General features: G+C 47.0%; 1 protein-coding gene across 1 annotated transcript in view; it reads left to right on the plus strand.

The window, feature by feature from the left end:
* The window catches only part of LOC144124133 (glucose dehydrogenase [FAD, quinone]-like), a 36626-nt gene extending 19385 nt beyond the window's left edge, over positions 1-17241 (plus strand). The window contains exons 4-11 of the mRNA XM_077656795.1: positions 5859-5990; positions 6115-6239; positions 7751-7918; positions 9577-9724; positions 10041-10201; positions 11406-11583; positions 15755-15977; positions 17082-17241. Of these exons, the coding sequence (XP_077512921.1) occupies positions 5859-5990; positions 6115-6239; positions 7751-7918; positions 9577-9724; positions 10041-10201; positions 11406-11583; positions 15755-15977; positions 17082-17241 (1295 nt within the window). The remainder of the gene's footprint in view (positions 1-5858; positions 5991-6114; positions 6240-7750; positions 7919-9576; positions 9725-10040; positions 10202-11405; positions 11584-15754; positions 15978-17081) is intronic.
* Positions 17242-24635: the final 7394 nt, after the last annotated feature.

A 24635-nucleotide genomic window follows, 5' to 3' on the forward strand; every position in this document is an offset into this window, starting at 1 on the left:
CATGCACACACACACACACGCACACACGAAGACACGTGGCATTGAAACCTGCCTGGACGCGCTTGGCGGGAGGCGTTGCGGCAGCACTGAACGGGCCAAAATGACCGCCACTTTGAACGAAGCCCCGGCGTCCGTTGCATCCGCGCCGGCTATACCGCGCGTCGTATGCGAAACGTAACAATACATGCAATTACTAATTGAAGAGTTACCATATCGCACAGCGAGCCGAATTCCAGGCCACCTTCATCCCTCAAACGAAGGAAATTCCGTTTGGGACGTATCTTGAGGGGGTGTAACTCGACAACGGGTAGACGTGCATCGCAGTTTCTCTGATAGATGGCGCTAGGCGTTGATCGCTCCGCTAGGCGGCGTGCGTGCACGCGTAGCCGAGCATGGCGGCAATCCAACCCGTTTCAAAGGTGACGCTCTTATGTTCCGTCCATCCATCCGTAATGAGCCGTCTCCCTCGGGAGTTCCTCTCAGATGCGCTCGTTTCGCCGATACGTTCACTATCGCAGTCTGTGTGAAGAAGGACATTGATGATCCCAAGCCATCGACATCTTACGCCGTGACCGAAGAAGATCCGGGAAATAAGTCCAAGAGATCAGACATACTCGGATACTTCCGAGAACGCCGGGTGGCCGAAACCTCCATTTAATCTCACTCATATCAATTCTAGTAAACCAAACAGCTAACGCTCGTTACTTCAGCGCCTTCAGACGGTGGCGGCCTTTTTTTTGGGGGGGGGGGGGGGGCATTTGAACTTACAACTAGTAATAAATTGTTGCAGTACATGCCTTCAGGTTCGTATTGCAGGAAACGGATCTTGCTTATATCTCGACAAAAATAAATTCACGTTCACACGATTGCTCTGATACGTACGGCGAGCAGTCGGTGCGGTACGGTTCCCTTTCCGAGTATATGCAATTCCGCCACGAGTGGTGCGGCCTTCGCTATGTACGGCGGTTATCCAGAAAAAAATCTAGCTTTGTTATCAAACGCATAAGTTCTTGTAAGTCTCATATTCGACAAAGGTGCGTCGATTCGCGCCAGCCGCAGGTAATCTGAGAAAACTCCAATAATAATAATTGTTTTTTGGGGGAAAGGAAATGGCGCAGTATCTGTCTCATATATCATTGGACACCTGAACCGCGCCATAAGGGAAGGGGAAATGAGGGAGTGAAAGAAGAAAGGAAGAAAGAGGTGCCGTAGTGGAGGGCTCCGGGATAATTTCGACCACCTGGGGATCTTTAACGTGCACTGACATAGCACAGCACACGGGCGCCTTAGCGTTTTGATGGAGGAAAAACGCTAAGGCGCCCGTGTGCTCCAGCAGAATGTAGAATTCGTTTGGAGTGCTTTAGCGGTATATTTTTGGAGCGCTTTTCGGTTTCGTGGTCAGATATTGAAGTCAGACAACATCCCGCCGACCTCTTATGCCTCCAAATTAGTGAGAAGCACTAAATATACAAAGGTATCGCTCGTAGCCCCGGAAGAATGATCCGATTCAAGGAATCGGGCTTACCCTGCTTGACTTTGGTCGTTCCGTCTACTGGAGTAACTACGCCACAGCGCACAAAAACCGATCGCTGAGCGGAAACAGATCTAAAAAATACATAGGTATACAAGGGTATATTTTCTAAGGTTTTCCGCACAGTTTTCAGCCAAAAACAAACATGATATCCCTTCTCGGTTAAGCCTAAAAGGCATTAACTGGATATGTGCCAAATTCCAGCGAATGAGCCATCGCGGAGACAGAGTACTAAAGGAGACGTGAAGTACCTTTCGAACCTCGCAAATGAAAACAGTCGTTAGAGCAAGAGCGGACGAATATGTGGGTGAGTTGCGGAAGCATCAAGCACCGAGGCGCCGGCAACATTGTTCAAGCATGAAACGTGAAATCCTTTTAGCTCTCATTTGCAGAACTTTAAGGCGAATATCCTCCGGAAGCCGCGGCGATCACGAAGCTGGAGACGGGGGCGAACGTGAACCGAACTTATCCCAATATTCCGAATGTTTTCGTCCGAATCAGAGTTGTACGTTACGCGTTACAAATAACTGATTATTTGTAATAAATTACATGTCCTTCGAATTTTGTAGTTCATTGAATACTTTTTGCAAGGAGTAATTTTTTTATTTCACTAATAAATTGGGAGTAATCGGTTAGTTTCGATTCTAAAAACAAGTTGTAAGAAGGGTACAAGTTCGAGAACTCGTACTTGGTAGCAAACACTAGTCATGCAAGCCCGACCAAGACATTCAAGGATATGCAAGGCCACTAGGACATGCACTACGAAACACTAGGACATGCAAGCCCGAGATGCCCGCATTTGACTAGCGCCGTGTTCCACGGTTTGCATTTCTTCATGACGGCACAATAGAATGTCATGTTTAGTGAGCTTGAGCTTTGTCCGCTGAGGACACGAACAGCTACGAACCCCGGCAATTACAACTCCGTCCTGCACTCCAGCCCGTACACCGAGAGAATTCTTAGTGGCGCTCCGGATATTTTGACATGGAAACGTGGACAGCATGTTGATGAATACTTATAAGAAAAAGAAAAAAAAACCTCCCGGTGAACATTAGGTGCTTATGAATTGCTAAAAATCAGCAGATCATGGAATCCGCGTCGGCTCATTCTGTAGTGCATGTATATTTGTTTTATGGTAATAAAATCTGGAAGGGAATGGCGCTTTACTAATCGATTACTTAATTTTTGCAACTGTTGGTTAGCGCTTGGGCCCTGTTACTGAATACTGAAATCAGTTACATTTGAAATGAAGTAGTTGGATTGTAACTGATTACTTCTTTCCTGTAACACGTGCAAGACTGGTTCGGAAGGCAGGCAGTAGAAAAAAGTTCAACCCCGACGAAATACGAACCAAGCGTAGGTGCAAAAACAGCCGCTTAGTTTCTTGATGCTTTAGGCTACTCAGGCAAATATTTTCAATAAGGTATTTACCACAAGCGTTTATATACAGGAATCAGCTATATAAAAAGCATCTAGCTAGTGACTGTACTGCATTAACTTGACAAAAACATAAACAAACAAAACTAACTTAGCTAAACGACGCAAAGAGACAAAGCAGCAATTGAAAACAATGTCCTTGGGACCATCGCCGCAGCCTCCTGCGTTGTTGTTGTCCGCTGTTGCCCTCTGTTGGAGTGGCCCAAGTGTGCCTCTCCCGCTGTGCTTTAGATATCGTCGTCTTCATCATCTTTCATTCATTCGGTCTGCGCCCTGAAAATCTTCACGGCCGCTGAAGACCGGGCGAGCGCCAGGAGCTTCACAGAGCAAAATGGAACTTATGAATAAAGCATTAGCCGTTTAATGCGGTGCCCAGGGCGAAAAAGAGAAGCGGCTGGAAGCGGCGGCGCTTAAAGCACCCGTAGCGGTCCTCGTGACCAGCAGCGGTCACGTGTCCAAAAATAAGGTGGCGACAGAATGCGCAGGCCACGGTAGACTGCATCACCGTGACCACATCTCTTGCATTTGCGCCGACATGACGGTCGACGGAGCGGCGGCGTCCGGCCGAGGCGAAGGTCCCAGTATTCTGTGTAGCGCGTGCTGAAAAATTGAAAATTGGTTTTTGGTGAAAGAAAATGGCGCAGTGTCTGTCGCACATTTCGGCGGACACCTGAGCCGCGCCGTAAGCGAAGGGATAAAGAGAGACTAAGAGAAGAAAGGAAGAAAGAGGTGCCGTAGTGGAGGGCTCCAGAATAATTTCGACCGCCTGGGGATCTTTAACATGCACTGACATCGCAGAGCACACGGGCGCTTTAGCGTTTCGCCTCTATCGAAAAGCGGACGCCGCGGTCGGGTTCGAACCCGAGTAATCAGGATCAGTAGCCGAGCGCCCTAACCACTGAGCCAGCGCTGCTGGGCGTGTGCTGGCGTCACTCCTATTCTTCCGCACGTGAACGGCTCTGATCTTGCGGGTCACTACACGCTAAAATCGGCGAGGGAAGCCTATAGCGCGCTTTGCAGCCAAGAAAAGCAATTGCTGATGACGTAGGATCCTCAGGGCCCTAGTGCAGCTACCACCATCTGCGAGCCGCCCTAGAATGCGCTACGCCTTTTGTGCAACGCATTTCAACCAAACATCTACCTTTGACGACGATACAGGCAATATATTTCTTTCTGATTCCTGTGCTGGGCTACAGGGCCATAGGACGTCAGTTCAATCCCTGCCGTGGCGGCCGCCTTTCGATCGAGGCGAAACGGAAAAGGCATCCGTGTGCGGTGCGATGTCAGCGCACCTTAAAGAACCTCAGGTGGCTTAACTTATTCCGGTGTCTTCCACTAGAGCGTCCATCACAGCACGTGCGTCGATTCGGGACATTAAACTCCACAGTCCAATCCAATCCTACTCATCCGCCTGATTGAAATCCACGGCCTCGGTACACTGCCAGCTTCAAAGCTATAAAATTAGACAGGCCAAGGGAAGCTGTTAGGCGGATTACTTTCCTATCACGAACGGCGTGCGCCACTGAAAAGCAGAGCGAATGAAAAATCTGTCCGAGGCAGCACTACATCGGTCTAATCGCGCAGTGATTGGGTTGACACATGAGTAAAAAAAAAAGAAAGTATGAAGCGCTGTTAGAGGTTGGGATATCGAGGGCGTCTACCAGTGCTGCATGGTGACGGCGTGTAGCTTTCAGAGCAGAAAAAATTTCGAGAGTGAAGGGAAAGCCTCGTGTTGTCTGCGGGGGAGGGGGTGGGGGTAATTTTTGAGAGGCGATTGCAAATCACGTTTGAAGAAATTTCTGCAAGTGGTGCCCATTTGTACTGGATAAATCCCGCAATTTCTGTAAAAGATGTTCCAAGAGGCGTCCAAGAGTTGCTAGTGCACGGCATCAAGTCATCTATCAAGGCAGGCGCGGGAGCAAGCATTGCAGAGGTATGATATGGCACCTGAGGTTTAATGTCCCCGAAGCTATTCGTTAGCTTCGGAGGACGCCGTACTGGAGGTCTCCGGCCGGATGAACGTGGCCAGGATCACTCTGAATTCTATGTATAAATGTTAGCGCAAAAATAAGAGACAACCACAAGAAAGGTGGACAAGACTACGCGCTGTGAAGACGGGCTGCACATGAAATATCGGAAAGCGTCAGATGGAGGGAACTAGGTTGTCAAAAACTGAACAGAATATTTATAGATACAGGACCAGGGCCAGTCTATAGAAGAGCCCACTCAATTAAGTAATCTACAGCGTACCGTGCAGTTGAACTAAACCTACGTGTCTTCGGGCTGCAGTGAGAAATTTTTAGTCCTGGGACCCGATTAAGTGCCTTGCAGACTTGATTCTACTGCATTAACTTGCTAGAGGAACTGTAGGCTAGAACATTATCACGCAGCGAAAACATATCAAGAAGAGAAAACCTTGATTTCGTTTTAAAAATTTAGAGTCGTATGCGTGTTTAGCAGTCAGTTATGTCACCTTCCTCAACTCATCGAAAATAGCACGTCTGCAAGCAAAGGGAAGGTGCTCACTTGCAAGCTTGCGCCAGCCCTTGTCTCACGCTAAGCATGTGAAAGCTTCGGGGCCGTTACAAGGTAAAAGTGGGACAAAAAACTATATGTGAAACAAAGGTAGTGCACATGTTTATTTAATAAAGTTAAGATGTTTTGTAGCTCACGTGTCTAGTTCCCTTGGTATGAAGTATTGAGAGCTTATTGCATTACTCATTCGTTTTATTCCGGAACTTTCCTCTTCGATTGTACAGCCGCCTGTACGAACGCACTGCTTCGTAGAACACCGGCTTAACCACCGACCCTTATGCTCAGGGGTACAGAAGAACTGCAGCTGTGGGCCTGAATACATTCACACGCTTCGTTGGCGTGTTTCGATCCGCAGAGTACCACGGCGTTGGCGGCGAAGTACCAGTGGACTACGCCAATAGCAGCACGCCTCTGAGTCAGATATTCCTGGACGCGTGCAAAGAATCCGGCTATCCACTCGTAGACTACAACGGCGCATCACAGTCAGGTAACTAACGCGGTGTTACGCGAGTCCATCTTGGTCGTTAGCTTAGCCTATGTGTAGTGCTGGTCACTGCAATTTTCGTTCCAAATTTGGCAGAGATGACCCCAGTACCCTTCCCCGCACGCAGGATGCTCTCGCCTGCAAACTAACCTGAGGGATGGCGCACGCGTCAGCGCCAGCAAGGCTTTCATCCAACCCATCCTGCGGACACGCAAGAACCTCCACGTGGCGCTCTTCAGCCAGGTCACCAAGGTATGCGTGGGCCTTAGTGTGCGCAAAGAAGCTTGTCTTAGAGGGTCCCAGTTGCTCTGAAATTTCGGTGTGTCTACGATACGTGGCAGCACCGAGCCAGTCTGTCAGAGAAGGAGGAGTAGTTTGAAGAGCTCGCGCTTAAGTAAAAAATATTGTCGTTCCGGTGATACCAGACTGTCATGTAGCCATGTATGCCGAACTAAACTCGCCCCAAAGGAAGTTATACCAATGGTACGGGCTCCAAATTTCCAAATCAGCATCCCGCGATGGATTCTGCTAACATTCACTTTACTGTGACGCTTTACAACCTGAAACAAGGGAACGACGAATTGGATAACACGTGGAAGAGCTGTCTCTTCCCACGGACTCTTCCCACGGACAAAACAAGTATTGTATGCAATTCTCATATGTATATAGCCTTTGAAAAATGTTTAGAGACCACGAGGTTGGCTTCTGGGCCATGCTGTGTAGCACGTTATGCAACGAAAACGTTCTAAACCTCTTAAAGACGAGTGGTAGATATGTCTTCACCCCTTCCTAAGTTATGACCATTACCAGGAATTCGGCACAAGCACTTCCAGTTCCTGTGACTGCCACCCCGTGGGGCGTGACGTTGAACATTAAAAAATAGCGCGTTGACGTCATCCGTGACGTAATAAAGAAAGAGAATGACTGATTGGCTGCAGAACAGAACATGCTAGACCACTAGGCTTAGCGTAACTGGCTGAGTACTGTTCATTATTCCTGGTAATGCTCCCCCAACAGTATTTATACTCAGAAGCCTTGACCTTTCCTTTTGATGAATGGTGTCCATATGCTTACACGCACATACATTTGCAAGCATCTCAATAAAGTTTTCAGGTGCCTGTCTTACCCCAGTTGTGGGTTCTTATCGGTTTTAGTGCGAAAGCACTACTTCATGAGGTCTAACCGGCTCGCCGGGTTTTGTGCGAGACGTGACCTTGAAGGTGACCTTGACAAAATCTACCACAGCAACAGCCAATGGAGAAATAAAATAAATCTTTCCGCGACTGGGTTTCCAACCCGCGGTGGCGCGAACGAATAAGCTTCGCTGCCAACTGCACGACGGCACTATACTATCTCCGCAGCCGATCACGCCTTGTGTTAAACTGCAGCACACTTGGCCGGTCGGTCGGTCGGTCGGTCAGTCGGTCAGACGGTCAGTCGGTCAGTCGGTCGGTTGGTTGGAGCAGTCAAACTGATCCGCATATTTAGGCGGAGTCAACGGAAAGTCTGCGAGACGATTACATGCGCCTCGTAGTCTCCATCCAATATTTCTTCAGGAAACACTCTCCGCGACTGTCGCCACCGTGCATACAGATTCGCATCAATGCTTATTGAACAGTTCAACTAAAAAGGGTGCGTGATCTCCTCCGAAACCAAGCACTGTGTCGCGGACAGGGCACACTGCTCCATATCTGCAATTTCAGTTCACCATATCCCACAAAAGAATGTGTGTCGCGTCCTTATCGTGCCGTGACACGACGCAGGTGAACTTCGATGGGAAACGCGCTGTGGGCGTGACGTTCAGCTGGTTCGGCAAAACCCAGACAGTCGCTGCCCATCGTGAGGTGATCTTGTCCGCAGGGGCTGTGGGATCGGCCCAAATCCTGATGCTTTCCGGCGTCGGGCCCAGAGAGGACCTCAAGCGATTGAAGGTAGGCTCTTAAGTAGAGTGTCATGTGTGAAGCCTCAAAACAATTTACCTTTTCACGGTACTCTGATTCACGAAAATGAAGTTCTCAAGCAGGAGCCGTACTCTATAAGGGTCCATTATCCATTTTCCATTTCGGATTCATTTAATTGGCCCTCTGGCGTAATGGTTTGTAGGCAATCTTAGCTACATGTCGCAGCGAATGATGAGCTCGTGCACGGCGATGATGATGACGGTGTAAATAATTTGTGTTATTTATTTTCATTTTCTTATTACTCTGTTGTTAAATTTTTCGTATTACATTAATTTGATTTAGTTCATTTCATTTGACCTTTTTCTGATGAACTCCTTCGTCACCATTGATGTGGGCTGCGTTGTGATTTCTGTGACTGGCCGCTTGCTTTTTCGTCTGATGATGCCGTCACGCTGACGTCAAGTCAAATAAAATGGAAGATGGTCCTTATAGAATATGGCTCTAGCACATTTGCGTTCAGATATGTTTCGCCCACAAGTGTGTTCGATGACTGCGTCACGATAGATATTACCGAGAGGTAATTGTCGACTTTGCACCCCTTGAATACCCTGTGTACAACGATGCTACTTCAGTGTCACAAAAGTCGTGTGAAAAATTTTTTTCTATATACATGAAGATTAGCGTGTTGCTTCGATATAGGGGACTTTCGTAGCGTAAGTTAGGGTACAGCTCGGAATGAAGCCAATCTGACTTCGAAGTAGTTCACTTCATGTCGCGGCCAAAGCCTTCACTACATGGTGTGGCCATAGAGCGTGTCTGACGGTTGGGCTTCCCAGAAGCAGTTTCAACGCTGAGCTTCCAGTAATACATTTTTTTCGCCTTGTTAAGAACTTCGGTGCCTCTTGAATGCTTACGAGAACTGCGGCATGTTCTTCGTTAGCTATTCACTTGCCTGTCACCTATTCACTAAGGCCGAACCTCATGCCAAAAGGGGTTTTACGTCAGAGGATAAAGTACGCTGCCACTCATGACAAATAATCAGGAAATTAACAGTTGGTTAGGCGGACATTTTCAGGTTATGAAGAGTGTCTTACAACTAACTTTCAAAGAGGGCATAAATGTTACATGGTCAATGTTACATCAACAATGGTGAAGAAACTTCCAGGCAAATGAAAAGGCTTTGAAGCTGAATTTAGGACCGCGGAGGAAGCAGTTAAAAGAAAAATGAATGAGTAACGTCAGGAAACGAAAATAGAGTTGTACGGATCAGTGATAGAACACGGGCTTAGTTAGTTCCTGGCAGGACTGTCGGGATTGAGCATGCCGAACAGACTCCACTACAATGCTTTGAGTTAGAATGGCATCTGCGGTGTGCTTCGCGGGCAGTGCCACGCTTGTATGTGCCCTTTCTTCACTTGTTTAGCTAACACTTTTATACTGAAGTCAAGTAGATGGGTGCACTGTTGTTTTTGGAAACACCATCGGGGGCTGCCTGCTTTCCTGAACTTACCATGAGTAGCTAACTCGTCGGGGGCAGAAAAGCGTGAAATCGCATAAGACATTTGCGTTTATTCCAGAGCATATCGTCTCGCCTGTGAGCCTACTACACTTTCCGCTAGTTACAATATAAATATAAATAGTGTCGTGACTTCAGCAACTATTCTCAGTGTAAGTGCTATGCTGCGCAGATTCCTGAGGTGGCCGATCTTCCCGTTGGCCGCAGTCTTCAAGACCATGTACTTTTGTTCACGGCAGTTCCTGTGAGCACGGAAAGTTATGTGGCCGTTCCGCCTTCGTCGCTGAGCGACATCGCCAAGTACGATAGAGAAAGGGCTGGTAAGAGTTCTGACAGTGTGTCGAGTTTGGATTTGTAGTGTCTGTGTTACTATACATTTAAAAGAAAGAAGGATGGACTAGTCTACTGTAGGTGATGCACATCTTTTTGTGCTCAGAGCTAGAAATACTCTCCGACAACTTTCATGCTAATAGCTAATGTGGGCTACATTGCATGATCGAGATACGCACTGGGAGGATATTAATCCTTTAAGGTGTTTTCAATGTTTAGACGCAACGCCGCATGAGTAAGAATGATGCGCAGCGACTTGCAAGATGCTTCTTTCTCGGGCCTTTGTGTCTGATAAATTTGGCACAGGTCCGATTGCCATCCCGGCAGCTGTCGAAGTGTTGCAGTTCCTGAGCACCGACTATGCTACCGCCCCTGACATCCCAGACGTCGAAATAGGTGTCATTTCGTCACCGCCTGCCACTGAATTGGCCAAGGGCGAGCTGGTGAATACAGGCTTCCTGCCAGAGGTAGGGTCAGTGGCTTTTGGTTCCCATGTGGGGCACTCATACCGAACAATTCTGAACAAACGCATTTTTAAGCGTAAAATATTTTATGAACGCAGTTTTTTCATATAATGTAATATTTCAGTATAACAAGTAAATCCGCAGACTACCAGACGGCAGTCGTGTGTATATATATATTCTTTTGCTCTTAACGTTTTTGCTATAGTCAAAAACGTTCGCCATTGGTTTTCTAAGGCAGTTTTAACAGCTCGATGTGATCGCTAGAGGCATGTTAAAAGAAAGATTTTGTTACACATGAGAAGAATGGACGTTTACCTGCAATATTTTTATAACAGTATATCTTACAATTTTTCAGTGTTCGAAATTTTTGTCCGAGAATGTTGCACATGTTCAACAGTGCAGAACTGTGCTATGTTATTACTGGCAGATGCGTAACAAAGGGAGCGCCCAAAGATTAACGCAAACAACGTAACATACAACTTTTTCGTCAAGTAACTTAACTTCCAAAACAAGTACACATAAAATGTGCGCGTCTACACCCGAAGAAAAAATGCGACCAAAGCCAAGAAACCACAAAATAAAGATATCATAGAAACGAAAGCAAAAAAAAAAAAGAGTCCTAGCCCTAAATTTTAGCCCTAACAACGAACCATTATTTTTTATAAACTACTACAAGGGCAGTTCCTAAGTAGCTTGTAGGCTATTCCATAAGTTGTAGAGATGCTTAGCTTGCGGATTGTTCCATTCAGCAGGTACGTTTCCCGTCACTAGTACCCCTGTAGACGGCGAGACAGTTATTTTTCATACTCGCACTTAGAAGTGTGGAAAAACGTGCAATGTTGTGCAGAAAGTTTCTTTCATTTAAGCAATACCGAAATTAAATCAGCGCGATTGCAGGAGATATTTGCTCTTTTTGTACGGAACTTGCGTACGCCTGTGTTTCTGAAACCTGGCAAATGGATATGTTGGTGCCTGCAGTTTCTTCTGCTGCCCCGAACGACCCCTTTTAGGCGTGGTATGTTTTTGTGCGCGATCATCAAATTCACTCAGAGTATACCGCGTTTCGCGAAACGCCCTGGGTGTGATGGACTGGCCTTTGACACAATGCACGCGAGACCGCGTAATGGGAATTTCTGAGGCGTAGGAACGCTCAGGATAGCATATGGGCTCTCACAAAAATGGTTTCCGAACAAGTTCTTATTTGCAGGCGTACGACAGCTACCTCGGCCCTGGAACGGATCAACCAGGGTTCCGAGTGGCAGTGATCAACAACCGGCCAAAGTCAAGAGGTCGCATCACCCTACGAACTGCGGACGCTAATGATCATCCTGACATAGACCCCCACCTCCTCGAACACCCGGACGACGTGAAAGCAGCTGCTCAGGGTACGCCTCGCATCGGGAAGTGCGGGGGTCGATCCCCAGTGCCGCCGGGTACCCACAGGTGATACAATGGGTACAAGCTTTCTCCTGCCTGGTGCTCGGCTTCTTTAGGGTGAAATGCTTAAAGGGACACTGAGGAGAAATTGAAGTTGGCTTGTATCCATAGAATAGCAGCTCCTCATCACAAATACGCCGCTCTTCCTGAAAACAAAGCTCTTGTAAGGTAGAAAATAGCAAGAAGCAAAATGCAGGTATTGCCGCCACAGGCCAATCTCGCAAGTACAAGCGTGATGACTTCCTAGGACAAGAGGCGTCACCGTGGAGGAATTTTCCTTACTTCATGGATGTCACGAATCTCTGAGGCTTGCAAAGGAAGGTTGCGCACCGCACCGCTAGCCGTCAGAAATCACGGAGTGTGCGTTTACGTCACGATACACGTCACTGCGTTCTGTGACGTCATAAGAGTTGCCGTGGCGTCATAAGAGTTCCCTGAGTTTGAATCAGAGGGGCGGGAAAAACTTTTTAAACTTCAAATCCAAATTTCTTTGAAATAAATGCATCTTTAGTGCCCAGACAAGGGGCAACAAAGCCATGAAATGCCGAACTATCAGATTTTGCTAACAAAAAAAAAATTGATAGAGTTCTCCTCAGTGTCCCTTTAGAAAATATGCGTCTTTGACCCCATCTTGAGAAAAAGAAAAACCTTGTGTCATGGCGCTCTTTGGCCACAGATGCCTTGTGCCATAAAAAATTATCATCATGCTCAGGATACGGTCATGGTCACCACAGTAGACTTCGGGTCCGGTGTCATATAAGTACTACGGTCCGATTCTATTCCATTCTTCTTTCTTTTGCTCTTTCTGATTGGCCCAAGCGACGGCGCAGTCCGTTTTTTCCTATGCGGCATTGGCTCAAATCCAGCCATGGGAAGAGTGTGCCATTGCTGTAACCAATCCCAAACGACAAAAAAAAAAGAAATAGAGTAAAAAAAGGAATAGCTTTAATATACCAAGCCAAATCCTTCCTACTAGGCGGTACTGGTACTGTTTGTGGGACCTGATTTCTAAAGCTCGTAGCTACATTAAAAAGCGTATATATGTCAGTAGAAACGCTTCATAGCGTAACAATAAAACCGACTCACCAGCAGTACACCGTTTCTTGACGGCGCACTGGTGGCAACGGTCTGAGGTAGATGCGAAGGGGACCACTTTTTTGTTTATTTGAAGGGACGGCTGTAGAAGCGTAACCAACAGCTTTCCGAATAGCTGACGACTCGTTACTTTGTTACTGACTTGCAGCTTTAGCTAAACTTGAATAGAGCGTTATAAAGTAGCCTGCACTGGAAGTGAATAAACCATCTTGAGTCTTTGCAGGTCTAAATAAGAAAGTAGCGGCGTAATATTTGCTACGAATAGACTACCCCAATGCAGGAATGCATGCCTGCTGACCCGTGTTTCGTCGCCAAAAAGAAAAATAGTTTGAGAAAATGCATTTTCATTCATGCGTGTGTTTTGTCCTGTCGCCCCAAACGGCGAGTAAAAGCATGTGACAGCTTAAATGCATCACGTAATTAATACTGGTTTTCTGTTCTCGCCTGTCGCTTCAGAAGGCGATCGAGTTCTCGCAGATTGGTCGCGGCACTTGTGGAAGGCTCCGCCGATGTCGAGACTCTTGTGCGATTATAGCGCGCTCGCGCTGGAAGCTCCTCTCAACTGCCGCTGCCTGGTGTTACAACAATGTCCTTTTAGATGCCGTGCGTATGTGACGTTTTATTAAGGCGAAAGCTGCACTAGGCTATGTTGACGAGGTCGCGTCTGCAAAAACGTGTTCGCAGCAGTTTTGAGGAAATCAAAAGAGCTATCGTCAAACGACTGGTTGTAATCGGAAGAGGTTGATGCAAGGATGCTGCGGAAAAAAAAATTCGACATCGGATGAATAGTTCATTAATTTGAGCCAAAAATGCCCAGAAAGTGACGCCAAATTTTAAAACGCCGGAAGTGTGGGACCACGTGCCCGAAAGTGTGGGCGGAGCCAACGCGGGGCGCCAAATTTGAACACCCGAAATGAATACTGAGATGAAACGAGGGAAAATGCGCAGTTAATAGAAATAAAATCAATTGATAAATGAATAATAAACAGTGTTAAACGTTAATAAAGTGAATTATTGGTGAATTAAGGGGAATTATTGCTGTAACAATGCGGCTTGCAGCAATGCCACGCCTAAGTGAAATGAGTATGCGGCCCCATCCCCTTCGACGCGTCGCTCCTACGCCATTGGCGGTTTGCTGAAGTGACGTCACGATCACGTGAGACACACGGAGCGACGGCGCATCAAAAAAGCAACTTGAAATGATTATACAGCCCCTTCCGCTTCGGCGTGCCGCTTGTACGCCAGTCACTCTCTCGCATAGAGTTTCTTACTATTAACTAGAGGTGAAGCTGGCAGCGCTGCACCTGAACCTCCATGGGCGCGCAAAGCATCATGGGGCGATGAGCTACTTGGTGCGGGACAGTAGGTTTTTTTCAGGAACACAGAGTGGCGTTACTGAGATGACCCATTCCGTATCCACGGCGCGCTCCGCGCGCAGACAACCTCAGCGTAAAAATAGTGCGCAAAAGCCATAGTAGCGAAAACGCAACAGCACACGACGCCAATAAAAGGTTTTTGTTTTACAAAATTCTGTGGAAAAACCATTTAAAACGTTGAAGTGACCTTTTTTCAAAAACATATTTCTTTTTAAACATGCGCCTGTTAAGAAAAAAAATTTGTTTTTTGAGGTCTGCAATGCTTGGCCAATAGGAGAGCAAGCCATCGCTTATTTTGAGCAAAATATGAATTTACATGCTTTTCTGCTTGTTTGTTGCTATTTATAGACAGGATATTGACTGATAAAACATTCTTTATTATGGAACAACGTTTGTTTTTTTTCATTATTTTTGGCCAAAAGTTGTAGTTCTGCAGTCGGTAGCTCTCCGCCCCATGATGCTTAGAGCGCCCATTGTGGTACAGGTGGTCTCGAGGAAGCTCCATGCGAACTTCCATAGGCGGGGCGCCAGCTTTCCCTCTAGTTAATAGTAAGAAACACTATGCTTTCTCGCTGTTGCCGCGCGCAGATGCGGTGTTCGCGCGCTGATGCCGTGGTGCTTATTGAGCGTTGTGTGGGCATGTGATATCATATTTAAGACGTCTGTGCCATCTCATAGTGCAGCTTCAACGTCCAGACCACATGTAGAAAGGGGCAAAGAGGGGCAAAGAGAATCAAAGAGAGGCGACGAGTGCCGAGGAGGCGTCAATGCTTTCGCATTACCCCTATGCGGGTTGCCGCAGTGATCTGGAATTTTATTGTAGAAGATAATTTAAAGAACTATGTATTTGGCGCCGCTCAAACTGACGACATTGTGAACTAATACAAGGAATAGGAAAAGAAGAGTTTTTAACCTCGTCCTCATCACCTTTCGCCCTTATGCCGGTCCTAGAGGATCCTAAAGGACCTGTATAAGTGCACAATGCTTTGGACGGATGGAAGCTGAACGGACAGAAGTTTCTGACAAATACAAGCGCAAATGTATCCGTTATATGCGTTACTGCATTGAAATGCACATCAAACATTCGACTATGACTTACTTTCTCTTCGCTGCGTGGCGCGACAGAATAGCGCGCGTATGAGGTCGCCATGTTATACTATAAAAATTAATAAAGAAAACTGCTATCTCTTCTGGGTTGGCACCCTTGTTCTTGCGACACCGTCTACTCCACGTTAATGTGGAACATAAAACGAGAAAGGAACGTATAAACATATCAGTAACCTTTGCAAAACAGTATAAGGTACTGCTGCTACACCAAGTGAGTAAGCGAAACTTCTTTTTTGCTCCTCATTTGCTTCGGCAACGTCAGAACACTTTGTACAGCAGTGCTCTATCAGTTTTGTGTCAATGAAGCTTTAGCTGTCTAGCTAGCGCTTTATGACTTGTTCGAGGTCCATTAGATAAGTATCGCTCGTAGTTTTAAGTCCATTATGCAGAAAATGTCAGAAAGTTTCCGACTTTGTTTCCATCTTTGCATGCGCACAGCGCTGTGCTAAAGAGTAAAACTGTTCCAAAAGTTTGCAATGGAAAGTCAGTTGAAATTCACTTCTTTCTTGGCACCACCGCGTAAAGATGCGTATCTTCGCAGGTACAAAGATGTTCATCGACAAGATGCTGAACACGGCGGCTATGAAAAGCGTCGGCGCCAAGCCCTGGAACATCACATTCCCTCCGTGCGCCAAGGAAGGACCCCTGTGGAGCCTGGAGTACATCGAGTGTATCTTCCGGCACTGGTCTCAGCCTTCCTGGCATATGTGTTGCACGGCACCCATGGGCTGCCATCCCGAGGCTGTTGTAGACGAACGCCTTAGGTACGTAGAGATCAAAGACTGGCAGGATGAAGTTCGAGTCTTGCAACGCGCTGCTTGGATGGTGTTGTTCGAAAATTACGTTGGGCGTATTTTTTTGTCTGCATCCCGGACTGATTATGTCATATGAAAGGCCATTCATCTAAAGCCGCGCCTGCAAACACCTATTGGTCAATGGAATCATTTGATACACAAAGTCAAATAAATGAAACGGCTCGCATTTAGGTTTGATCAGACATCAGTGCGGCTCATAACACCAAACATAACGTAAGTCATCTCGTAACGATTGCGGGGCCGCCGTGGTGGTTGAGTGGTTATGGCGCTCGGCTGCCGGCCCGAAAGACGCGGGTTCGATCCCAGCCGTGGCGGTCGAGTTTCGATGGAGGCGAAATTCTAGAGGCCCGTGTGCTGTGCGATGTCAGTACACGTTAAAGAAGCCCAGGTAGTCTAAATTTCCGGAGCCCTCCACTACGGCGTCCCTAATTCTAGTGACCTAACAGCGCACTGTAACGTCATATAGTAATTTTGTGTGGTCATGTACATATAGTACTTCATGAGGCTAGACACTCCCAGGAATGACCTCTTAATAAGATGAAACAAATCTGCTTATGAGATAGTCCGTGACATAAAGAGGAGCTTCCAGAAAGCCTGTCTACGCTACATGATGAAGAAGCCAGGCGGAACCGCTAAGTCAGTAAAATAAAGTGATGAATATACTGGTGTCATTGGCCTGCCTACCTCTATTCCCACTGGTTTGCATTTGACGAATTATGAGGCACAAAAGACACAACCTGACTTTGTCAGTTTTTGGACTAGTTCCGTATACCCGCAAGCGTCCCCAAGAATAGTGCGGCATCAGGAAGCTATGGACTCGTTTAAATGTCTCCAACTTCGTCACAGATGAAGGGTACTTCCAGAAGTCCCACTTTATTACCGCTACGACAGTGTACGTTTGTACACAGAGCTGCGCAATTCTCCGTTTTCTTCTTATTTTTTTGGCACGAACACATCAGGAGAGAGGCTAATACCTTGTGGAGGCGGTGGCTGCTCCTTTGCGCTGAACTGAACAAATACGCACAAGAATTGGCTTACTCTACTTGCACGCAGGGTCCGAGGCAAAGTGGAGGGCCTACGAGTGGCAGACACCTCTGTGATGCCCGACATTGTGAGCGGCAACACACACGCAGCTGCCATGATGATTGGCAGCAAGGCGGCGGCAATGATATTAGAAAACAACCGGCATGAGTGCGTCTCCAACTCATGCTGACCATACTGCCATGCTTCGGATGTGCAATACAGGCTGATGCCTCCGCTTTATTCAATTACCTTGGACTCTGTTTCCATACGTCAACATGCATCTTCGACCTTTTGACGATAACGGAGTCGACGCAGCCTCACAAGCGAGTAGAAGGGCTATCCATTCGAAGACTTTAAGACTTTGCGCGTAATAGCAAATTATGTTGTTATTTATAACTGTGAAATTACGCATCTAGATTCCTATCAGTGACGAATTCTGTATCTTGTTGGGGAAGCGCATGTGCTCCTGGTTGTAAATTTTGTGTATATTATCCATGTCTTTTCAAATAAACTTTCAGTTGTTACTAGCACTTGTCCTTCCTTCTTCATCTCTTGTCACGGCGTTGTGTTTGCAGTCAAGCAAATTACCTGTTAGAAATCAATTCTGTTGAATTGCCACCTAGACTTCTTGCATATCGTTTACTAGTTGCTTTCTATATCTTTTCGGAACATGGAGCGAATGAGAGAGCGCAAGTCCACATCGGCTGAAAGGCGGGGGTCCCAGGCGTCTGGTAAGCGGAGCGTTGAAAGTCGTCAAGACGGTGACATGTAGTGCGGACATCATGGAATGAGGTGGATTTTGGCTGGTAAGCGTGTTAAAAGCATATGAGCCGATGCCTTTAAGAATGTGATGGACCCGATCGTACTCAGACATTGCACTGTTAACACGTCGACACAGGCCCAATGCATCTTCAAAATAAAACGTGTAGGATTCGCCGGGCAGCTGGACACGCGCATCTAACTTTGTTTTGCAGATGGCCGGGCTTGCACCAACAGTTCCAAAAATTTGGCGAAGCTGCGAGGCAAAGTGAGTCCAATCCGGGATAGCATCCTTGTGATTGATGAACCAAGTCTTTGCCACGGCGGTTAAATAGAATGAGACGTTGATGAGCTTCATGGTAGAGTCGCAACGATTGTAGGCACTTACTTGGTTGTACTCGTCGGGCCACTCTTCGACGTCATCCCCACGAAGACCCGCAAATATAAGAGGCTCGCGCTGAAGGGTGGTGACGGTCCATGTCGGGTGTCCAGAAGACGGAGGGGCACCGGGTACGTTGGAGTCAGGACGGCTGGCGGAGGGATCAGCATGAAGAAGCGCACCTGCTGAGGCACCGGCAAGGCCAGTGGAAGCGTCACTGCGATGTTGGTCGACGGTTTTCATCATGGGAGATGGTCTGACCAGGTGACGACCGGGGACATAGCTGCAGTGTTGCGGCGGAGAGGACGCAGGATGGAGAGCAGCCTCCAACATTTGTGAGATTGTGGACGGGGCGAGCTTTTATTGTCACTCGCAATTATGGCGGCCACTCCTCCGAAGACGATGATGCGTGATGATGATGAATATTTACAAACGAAGACGAGGGTAGCGCACTGTGCTTACAATACATGTTTAACAGTGTTGTAGAAGGTTGTGCGTGCGTGCGTGCGTGTGCGTGTGTGTGCGTGTGTGTGTGTGTGGGGGGGGGGGCGTCATATGGCTCAAGGGCATTGGCGTTTAGCTGCTGATCTCCAAGGTTGTGGGATGGAACCCTGGCCGCAGAAGCAATATTTCGATGGAAGCGAGATGCGAAAAATGCCTGTGTGCTTTGCGAAGTCAATGCAAATAAAAAACTCCATGCAGCCAAAATTAATCTGGAACACAGTACCACGGCGTTCATCGCCACCAAGGTGTATTTCCGGGGTGTGAAACCTGACATACCATACCGTACCTTCTATTCTGCTCGTCGGTCGACCTGTGGTGATGCCGCTAAAGTTTGGTGTCTATAGGAAGCCAACCCATACCGGCCGCTACCTAAATTTTAATTCCAACCGTCCTACTAGCCACAAGGGATCCGTCGTCTCCTCTCTCCTGAGAAGAGCAAAGTCAATCTGCTCCTCCGAAGCGGAGAAAAAAGCAGAAGCCACTGTTCTCGCCGACCTACAGAAGAATGGCTACACACGTGACTTTATTCAACGCGTTGGTCGCCGTCAAGCTCGGAGGACAGGGGGACCAGCCAACAATGAAACAACGAAACGCGCGCGCGTTGTGCTTCCATATGTGAGGGGAACCAGCGAGGCACTCGCACGCATTCTAGGAAAACATGGAATCCACGTGGTTCACATACCTGTTTCGATAATAAGCCGCTTTTTACCACGACCGAAAGACCGCGTCCCCAGAGAAAAACAACCGGGTGTCGTCTACAAAATTCCATGCTCAGAGTGCCCGGCTTCATACATCGGCTAAACAAAAAAACCTCCACCAAAGAATAAGGCAGCGCAAAAATGACATCCGGCTAATGAATTCAGATTCCAACCCCCTCGCCGAAAACTGCGAGCGCGCCGACCACTGGATAGCCTTCGAGGAGGTGAGCGTCTTGGCCGTGGAACCAAACCTGTTCAAGAGGCGACATGTGGAGTCATGGCACATCCAGCTCACAAAGGATGCGATGAATAAGACTCCAGGAACGCTTTCCTCCGCGTACGTTAGTGGATTGCGCCACGTGCTAACAAAGGGAGAGTGAAGGCAGCAACCTGCTGCTGCTGGCACACTTTAGTCACCCCTGAAGAAGGGACCGAGTTGGTCCCGAAACGTTGGGTAAAGTTAAAAATATTGGTTCGCGTCAGTTTTCTCTCAACTATCTCAAGTATCCAACCAGACGGACTTCCGTCGAGGTTGTTTTCGTTCACATTGCAGTGTCAGATAAAACCAAGAAGTGTGGTCGCATTGTTCGGTTACAGTGAATGAGGAGGCGCTGTAAACTCTCTCCTGGATTCGAAAACTTCAGTTTACGGCGGGAGCAGAGAGTAGCGAGCACCTGCAAGCATCTGTGACACACCCTTCTCTCTTTTCTAGAGAAAGAGCGCGACTACCCAAAATTCAAAAAAAAACAACGACAACAAAAGTTTAGGGATGTATGGAAAGCCGACGAAACTTTTTACTAGATGCGGCTTTTAAAAACGCGCACTTAAATGCTGCGCCTAGCAGTGGTAAAAAGTGCTGAAACCTTTGCGTTACCGTTCCTTGTACATGACCATGGACGGCAGCGACCGGCGGCTGCCGCGTGTCATCGGGAAGACTCGTAAGGCGCAGTGCTTTAGAAGCTACGTCCTCGGTTATCACATACTATTACGGCTGCGCGGCTACAGCTATCGGCTATCTCGGCTAGAGAATCGGCTATCAAACCACTCTGTTTTACTCGAGAAAAAGCACTGAACTTTTGTACGAAAACACTTGACATGTAGCACACAATCTACACATGGGTAGACGAATAAATGAACGAACCGGGACTTGTAAAGGAGGAACAAAAATTAATACAGACTGTTTTAGGCATCGATGAGTGCGCACATAAGTTAGAGTGCGTGAAAACCTGCGCGCGCTTCAGACGGTAGCGAAGTTAGGCTAGACTGAAGAAGGAGTTAGTTAACATACACTGACATGTAATAGTATCCAAAGCGTGAATTACAATTCACACAAGCAGGAATTAACGGCTGTTACAGAGAGAGACAATTGATGTTTGTTTGAATGCACTGAGTAGACTTGCAGCGATGGCGTAGAGGTAGAACATCCGCCTCGCGTGCAAGAGGACCGGGGTTCAAATCCTGGTGCCGCGCAATTCTCCACCGGGTTTAAAAAAAAAAAAATCCGCGTGTCGATGGAATTGCATAACCAGGCCTGGAGTGCGGCCTGATCTCGGTGACGAAAACCGACAACGCACTCCCTCACCAGAGCAGGATTTGGCCACCCTGGTGTAGTACTTGGCCACAACCTTCTATGATCAAACCAGTTAACCCTCGGCCCTCAATCCCCAGCGGCTGCAGAGCAACTGACCACGGCGGCGGTCAGACCTGTGACGCAGCGGAGGGTGCTAAGAATCTCTGGCTCCGGACAGGCCGCCATTGGAATCTGAACCTGGCAACGTTTAACGCTAGAACTTTAGCTAGTGAGGCTAGCCTAGCAGTGCTTTTTGAGGAACTAGCGGGAATTAAATGGGATGTGATAGGGCTTAGCGAAGTTAGGAGGACCGGTGAGGCGTATACAGTACTAAAAGACGGACACATACTGTGCTATCGCGGGTTAGAGAATAGACGAGAACTAGGTGTGGGTTTTCTCATTAATAAGGATATAGCTGGTAACGTAGAGGAGCTCTACAGTATTAACGAGAGGGTAGCAGCTATAGCAATTAGGCTGAATAGGAGGTACAAGCTGAAAGTGGTGCAGGCCTACGCACCCACATCCAGCCATGATGACCAGACCGTTGAAAGCTTCTATGAGGACGTAGAATCAGCAATGAATAAAGCAAAATCGCAGTACACTGTACTGATGGGCGACTTCAATGCGAAGGTGGGCAAGAAACAGGCTGACGACCACGCGGTAGGTGACTATGAGATAGGCTCTAGAAATTGCAGGGGAGAGTTATTAGTCGAATTCGCGGATAGAAATAATTTACGGATCATGAATACCTTCTTCCGCAAACGAGAAAACAGGAAGTGGACCTGGAAGAGCCCCAATGGTGAGATTAAAAATGAAATAGACTTCATACTATGCGCTAAACCTGGCATCATTCAGGATGTGGCCGTCCTCGGAAGGGTGCGTTGCAGCGACCATAGAATGGTAAGGTCTAGAATTAGCTTAGACTTGAAGAGGGAACGGAAGAAGCTAGCGAAGAAGAAGACCATTAACGAGTTAGCCGTAAGAGGGAAAGCACAGGAGTTTAGGATAGTGCTGCAAAACAGATATTCGGCTTTAACTGAGGAAGATGATCTTGATGTTCATTCAATGCACGATAACCTGACATCAATAATTACGGAGTGCGCAGTAGAAGTAGGCGGTACGAAAGTTCGAAAAGATACCGGGAAGCTATCTCAGGTGACGAAAGATCTGATTAAGAAGCGTCAAAACATGAAGGCATCTAACACTACCGATAGAATACAGCTAACGGAGCTATCAAAGTTAATAAATAAGCCAAGGTAGCAGACATAAGGAAGTTTAATATGGAGAGAATCGAGCATGCTATAAAGAACGGAGGTAGCCTAAAAACAGTGAAGAGGAAACTAGGCATAGGTAAAAACCAGATGTATGCATTAACAGACAAGCAGGGCAATGTCTTTAGCAATATGGATAAGATAGTTAACGTAGCCGAAGAGTTCTACACAGACCTGCACAGTAGCCAATGTAATCAGAGCGCTAATGAGAACAGCAGTGCACAGCAATGCGTCATCCCGCCAGTAACGAAAGATGAAGTAAAGAAAGCCTTAGAAGCAATGAAAAGGGGAAAAGCAGCTGGGGAGGATCAGGTAACAGCAGATCTGTTGAAGGATGGAGGGGACATCGTGCTAGAAAAACTAGCCACCCTGTATACGCAATGCCTTACGACCTCGACTGTACCAGAAGCTTGGAAGAATGCAAACATTATCTTAATTCATAAGAAGGGAGACGCCAAGGACTTGAAAAATTACAGGCCGATCAGCTTACTATCCGTTGCCTACAAAGTATTTACTAAGGTAATCGCTAATAGAGTCAGGGCAACGTTAGACTTTAATCAACCAAATGATCAGGCAGGCTTTCGTAAAGGATATTCCACAATATATCATATTCACACTATCAATCAGGTGATAGAGAAATGCGCAGAATATAACCAACCTCTCTATATAGCTTTCATTGATTACGAGAAAGCATTCGACTCAGTGGAAACCTCAGCAGTCATACAGGCATTGCGTAATCAGGGGGTAGAAGAGCCTTATGTCAAAATACTGGAAGATATATATAGCAACTGCACAGCTACTATAGTCCTCCATAAAGTCAGCAATAAAATTCCAATAAGGAAGGGTGTCAGGCAAGGAGACACGATCTCGCAAATGCTGTTCACCGCATGTTTGCAGGAGGTTTTTCGAGGCCTGAATTGGGAACAGTTGGGAATAAGAATAAATGGAGAATACCTAAATAATCTGCGATTTGCTGATGACATTGCCTTGCTGAGTCACTCAGAAGGTGAATTGCAAATCATGATCAACGAGTTAGACAGGCAGAGCAGATCGATGCGTCTAAAAATTAACATGCAGAAAACCAAGGTAATGTTCAACAGCCTAGCAAGGGAACAACAGTTCACAATTGGCAGGGAGAGCCTAGAAATTGTGCCGGAATACGTCTACTTAGGGCAGGTAGTGACAGCTGATCCGGATCATGAGAGGGAGAAAACTAGAAGGATAAGAATGGGGTGGAGCACATATGGCAAATTCTCGCAGATAATGAGTGGCAGTTTACCAATTTCCCTCAAGAGGAAAGTGTACAACAGCATAATCTTACCGGTACTCACCTACGGGGCAGAAACGTGGAGGCTAACGAAAAGAGTTCAGCTTAAGTCAAGGACAACGTAGCGAGCCATGGAAAGAAAAATGATAGGTGTAACGTTAAGAGTTCGGAAGCGGGCAGAGTGGGTGAGGGAACAAACACGGGTTAATGACATCGTAGTCGAAATCAAGAGAAAGAAATGGGCTTGGGCAGGGCATGTAATGCGAAGGCAAGATAACCGCTGGTCTTTAAGGGTAACGGAGTGGGTTCCAAGAGAAAGTAAGCTTAGCAGGGGGCGGCAGAAGGTTAGGTGGGCGGATGAGATTAAGAAGTTTGCAGGCAAAGGGTGGATGCAGCTGGCAAAGGATAGGGTTAATTGGAGAGACATGGGAGAGGCCTTTGCCCTGCAGTGGGTGTAGTAAGGCTGATGATGATGAGGATGATGATGATGATGATGATGATGATGATGATGATGACTGAGTAGACGGCGCGCGGCTTTATTCCAGATACCGCAACCGCCACGGTGGCTCATTGGTTGTTGTATTGGCCTGCTCAGCCCAAGGACCATGAATCGAAACCAGATCGCATGGTTTTAGTTCGATCGAGAAGAAATGAAAAATTTTGTGTATGCTGGGCGGTCATGCTCGAGTCCTCGCTGGTTCCCCATGCGCCATGCACAAGTTTTCAAGCCCTTCAGAGAGCTGCGTGGTCTGAAAACGCTTAAGTGGAAACAAAAAATCAAAGGTAGAAAAAGATGCTACGTAAAAGTTTAAGGTCAAAATTTTTTTATTGAGTGCGACATCATAAATTATGTTAACATTTCCTTCGCTTGCCTTGGCAGGGATGAACAAGTCATGCAAGCAGAACCGCAATACCAACGAGCTCGGGCTGGTGTTTTTTTTTTCGCTCATTATTGGTGAAACCTATTGCAGCTATGCTACAGCCACATTATATTTAATGAGAAATGGTTTTGTTAACATTTAGTCGATTAAAAACCCTTTTAGCCGCGGCGATAGATTAGGGGCTGTAGCATTTTTCTGTTAATCCCTAGGAGGCGAGATGGCTGAGTTCAGTATGCAACGACACTACGGCAACCA

This window comes from Amblyomma americanum, chromosome 3 (assembly GCF_052857255.1).
Source record: "Amblyomma americanum isolate KBUSLIRL-KWMA chromosome 3, ASM5285725v1, whole genome shotgun sequence".
Lineage (NCBI taxonomy): Eukaryota > Metazoa > Arthropoda > Arachnida > Ixodida > Ixodidae > Amblyomma > Amblyomma americanum.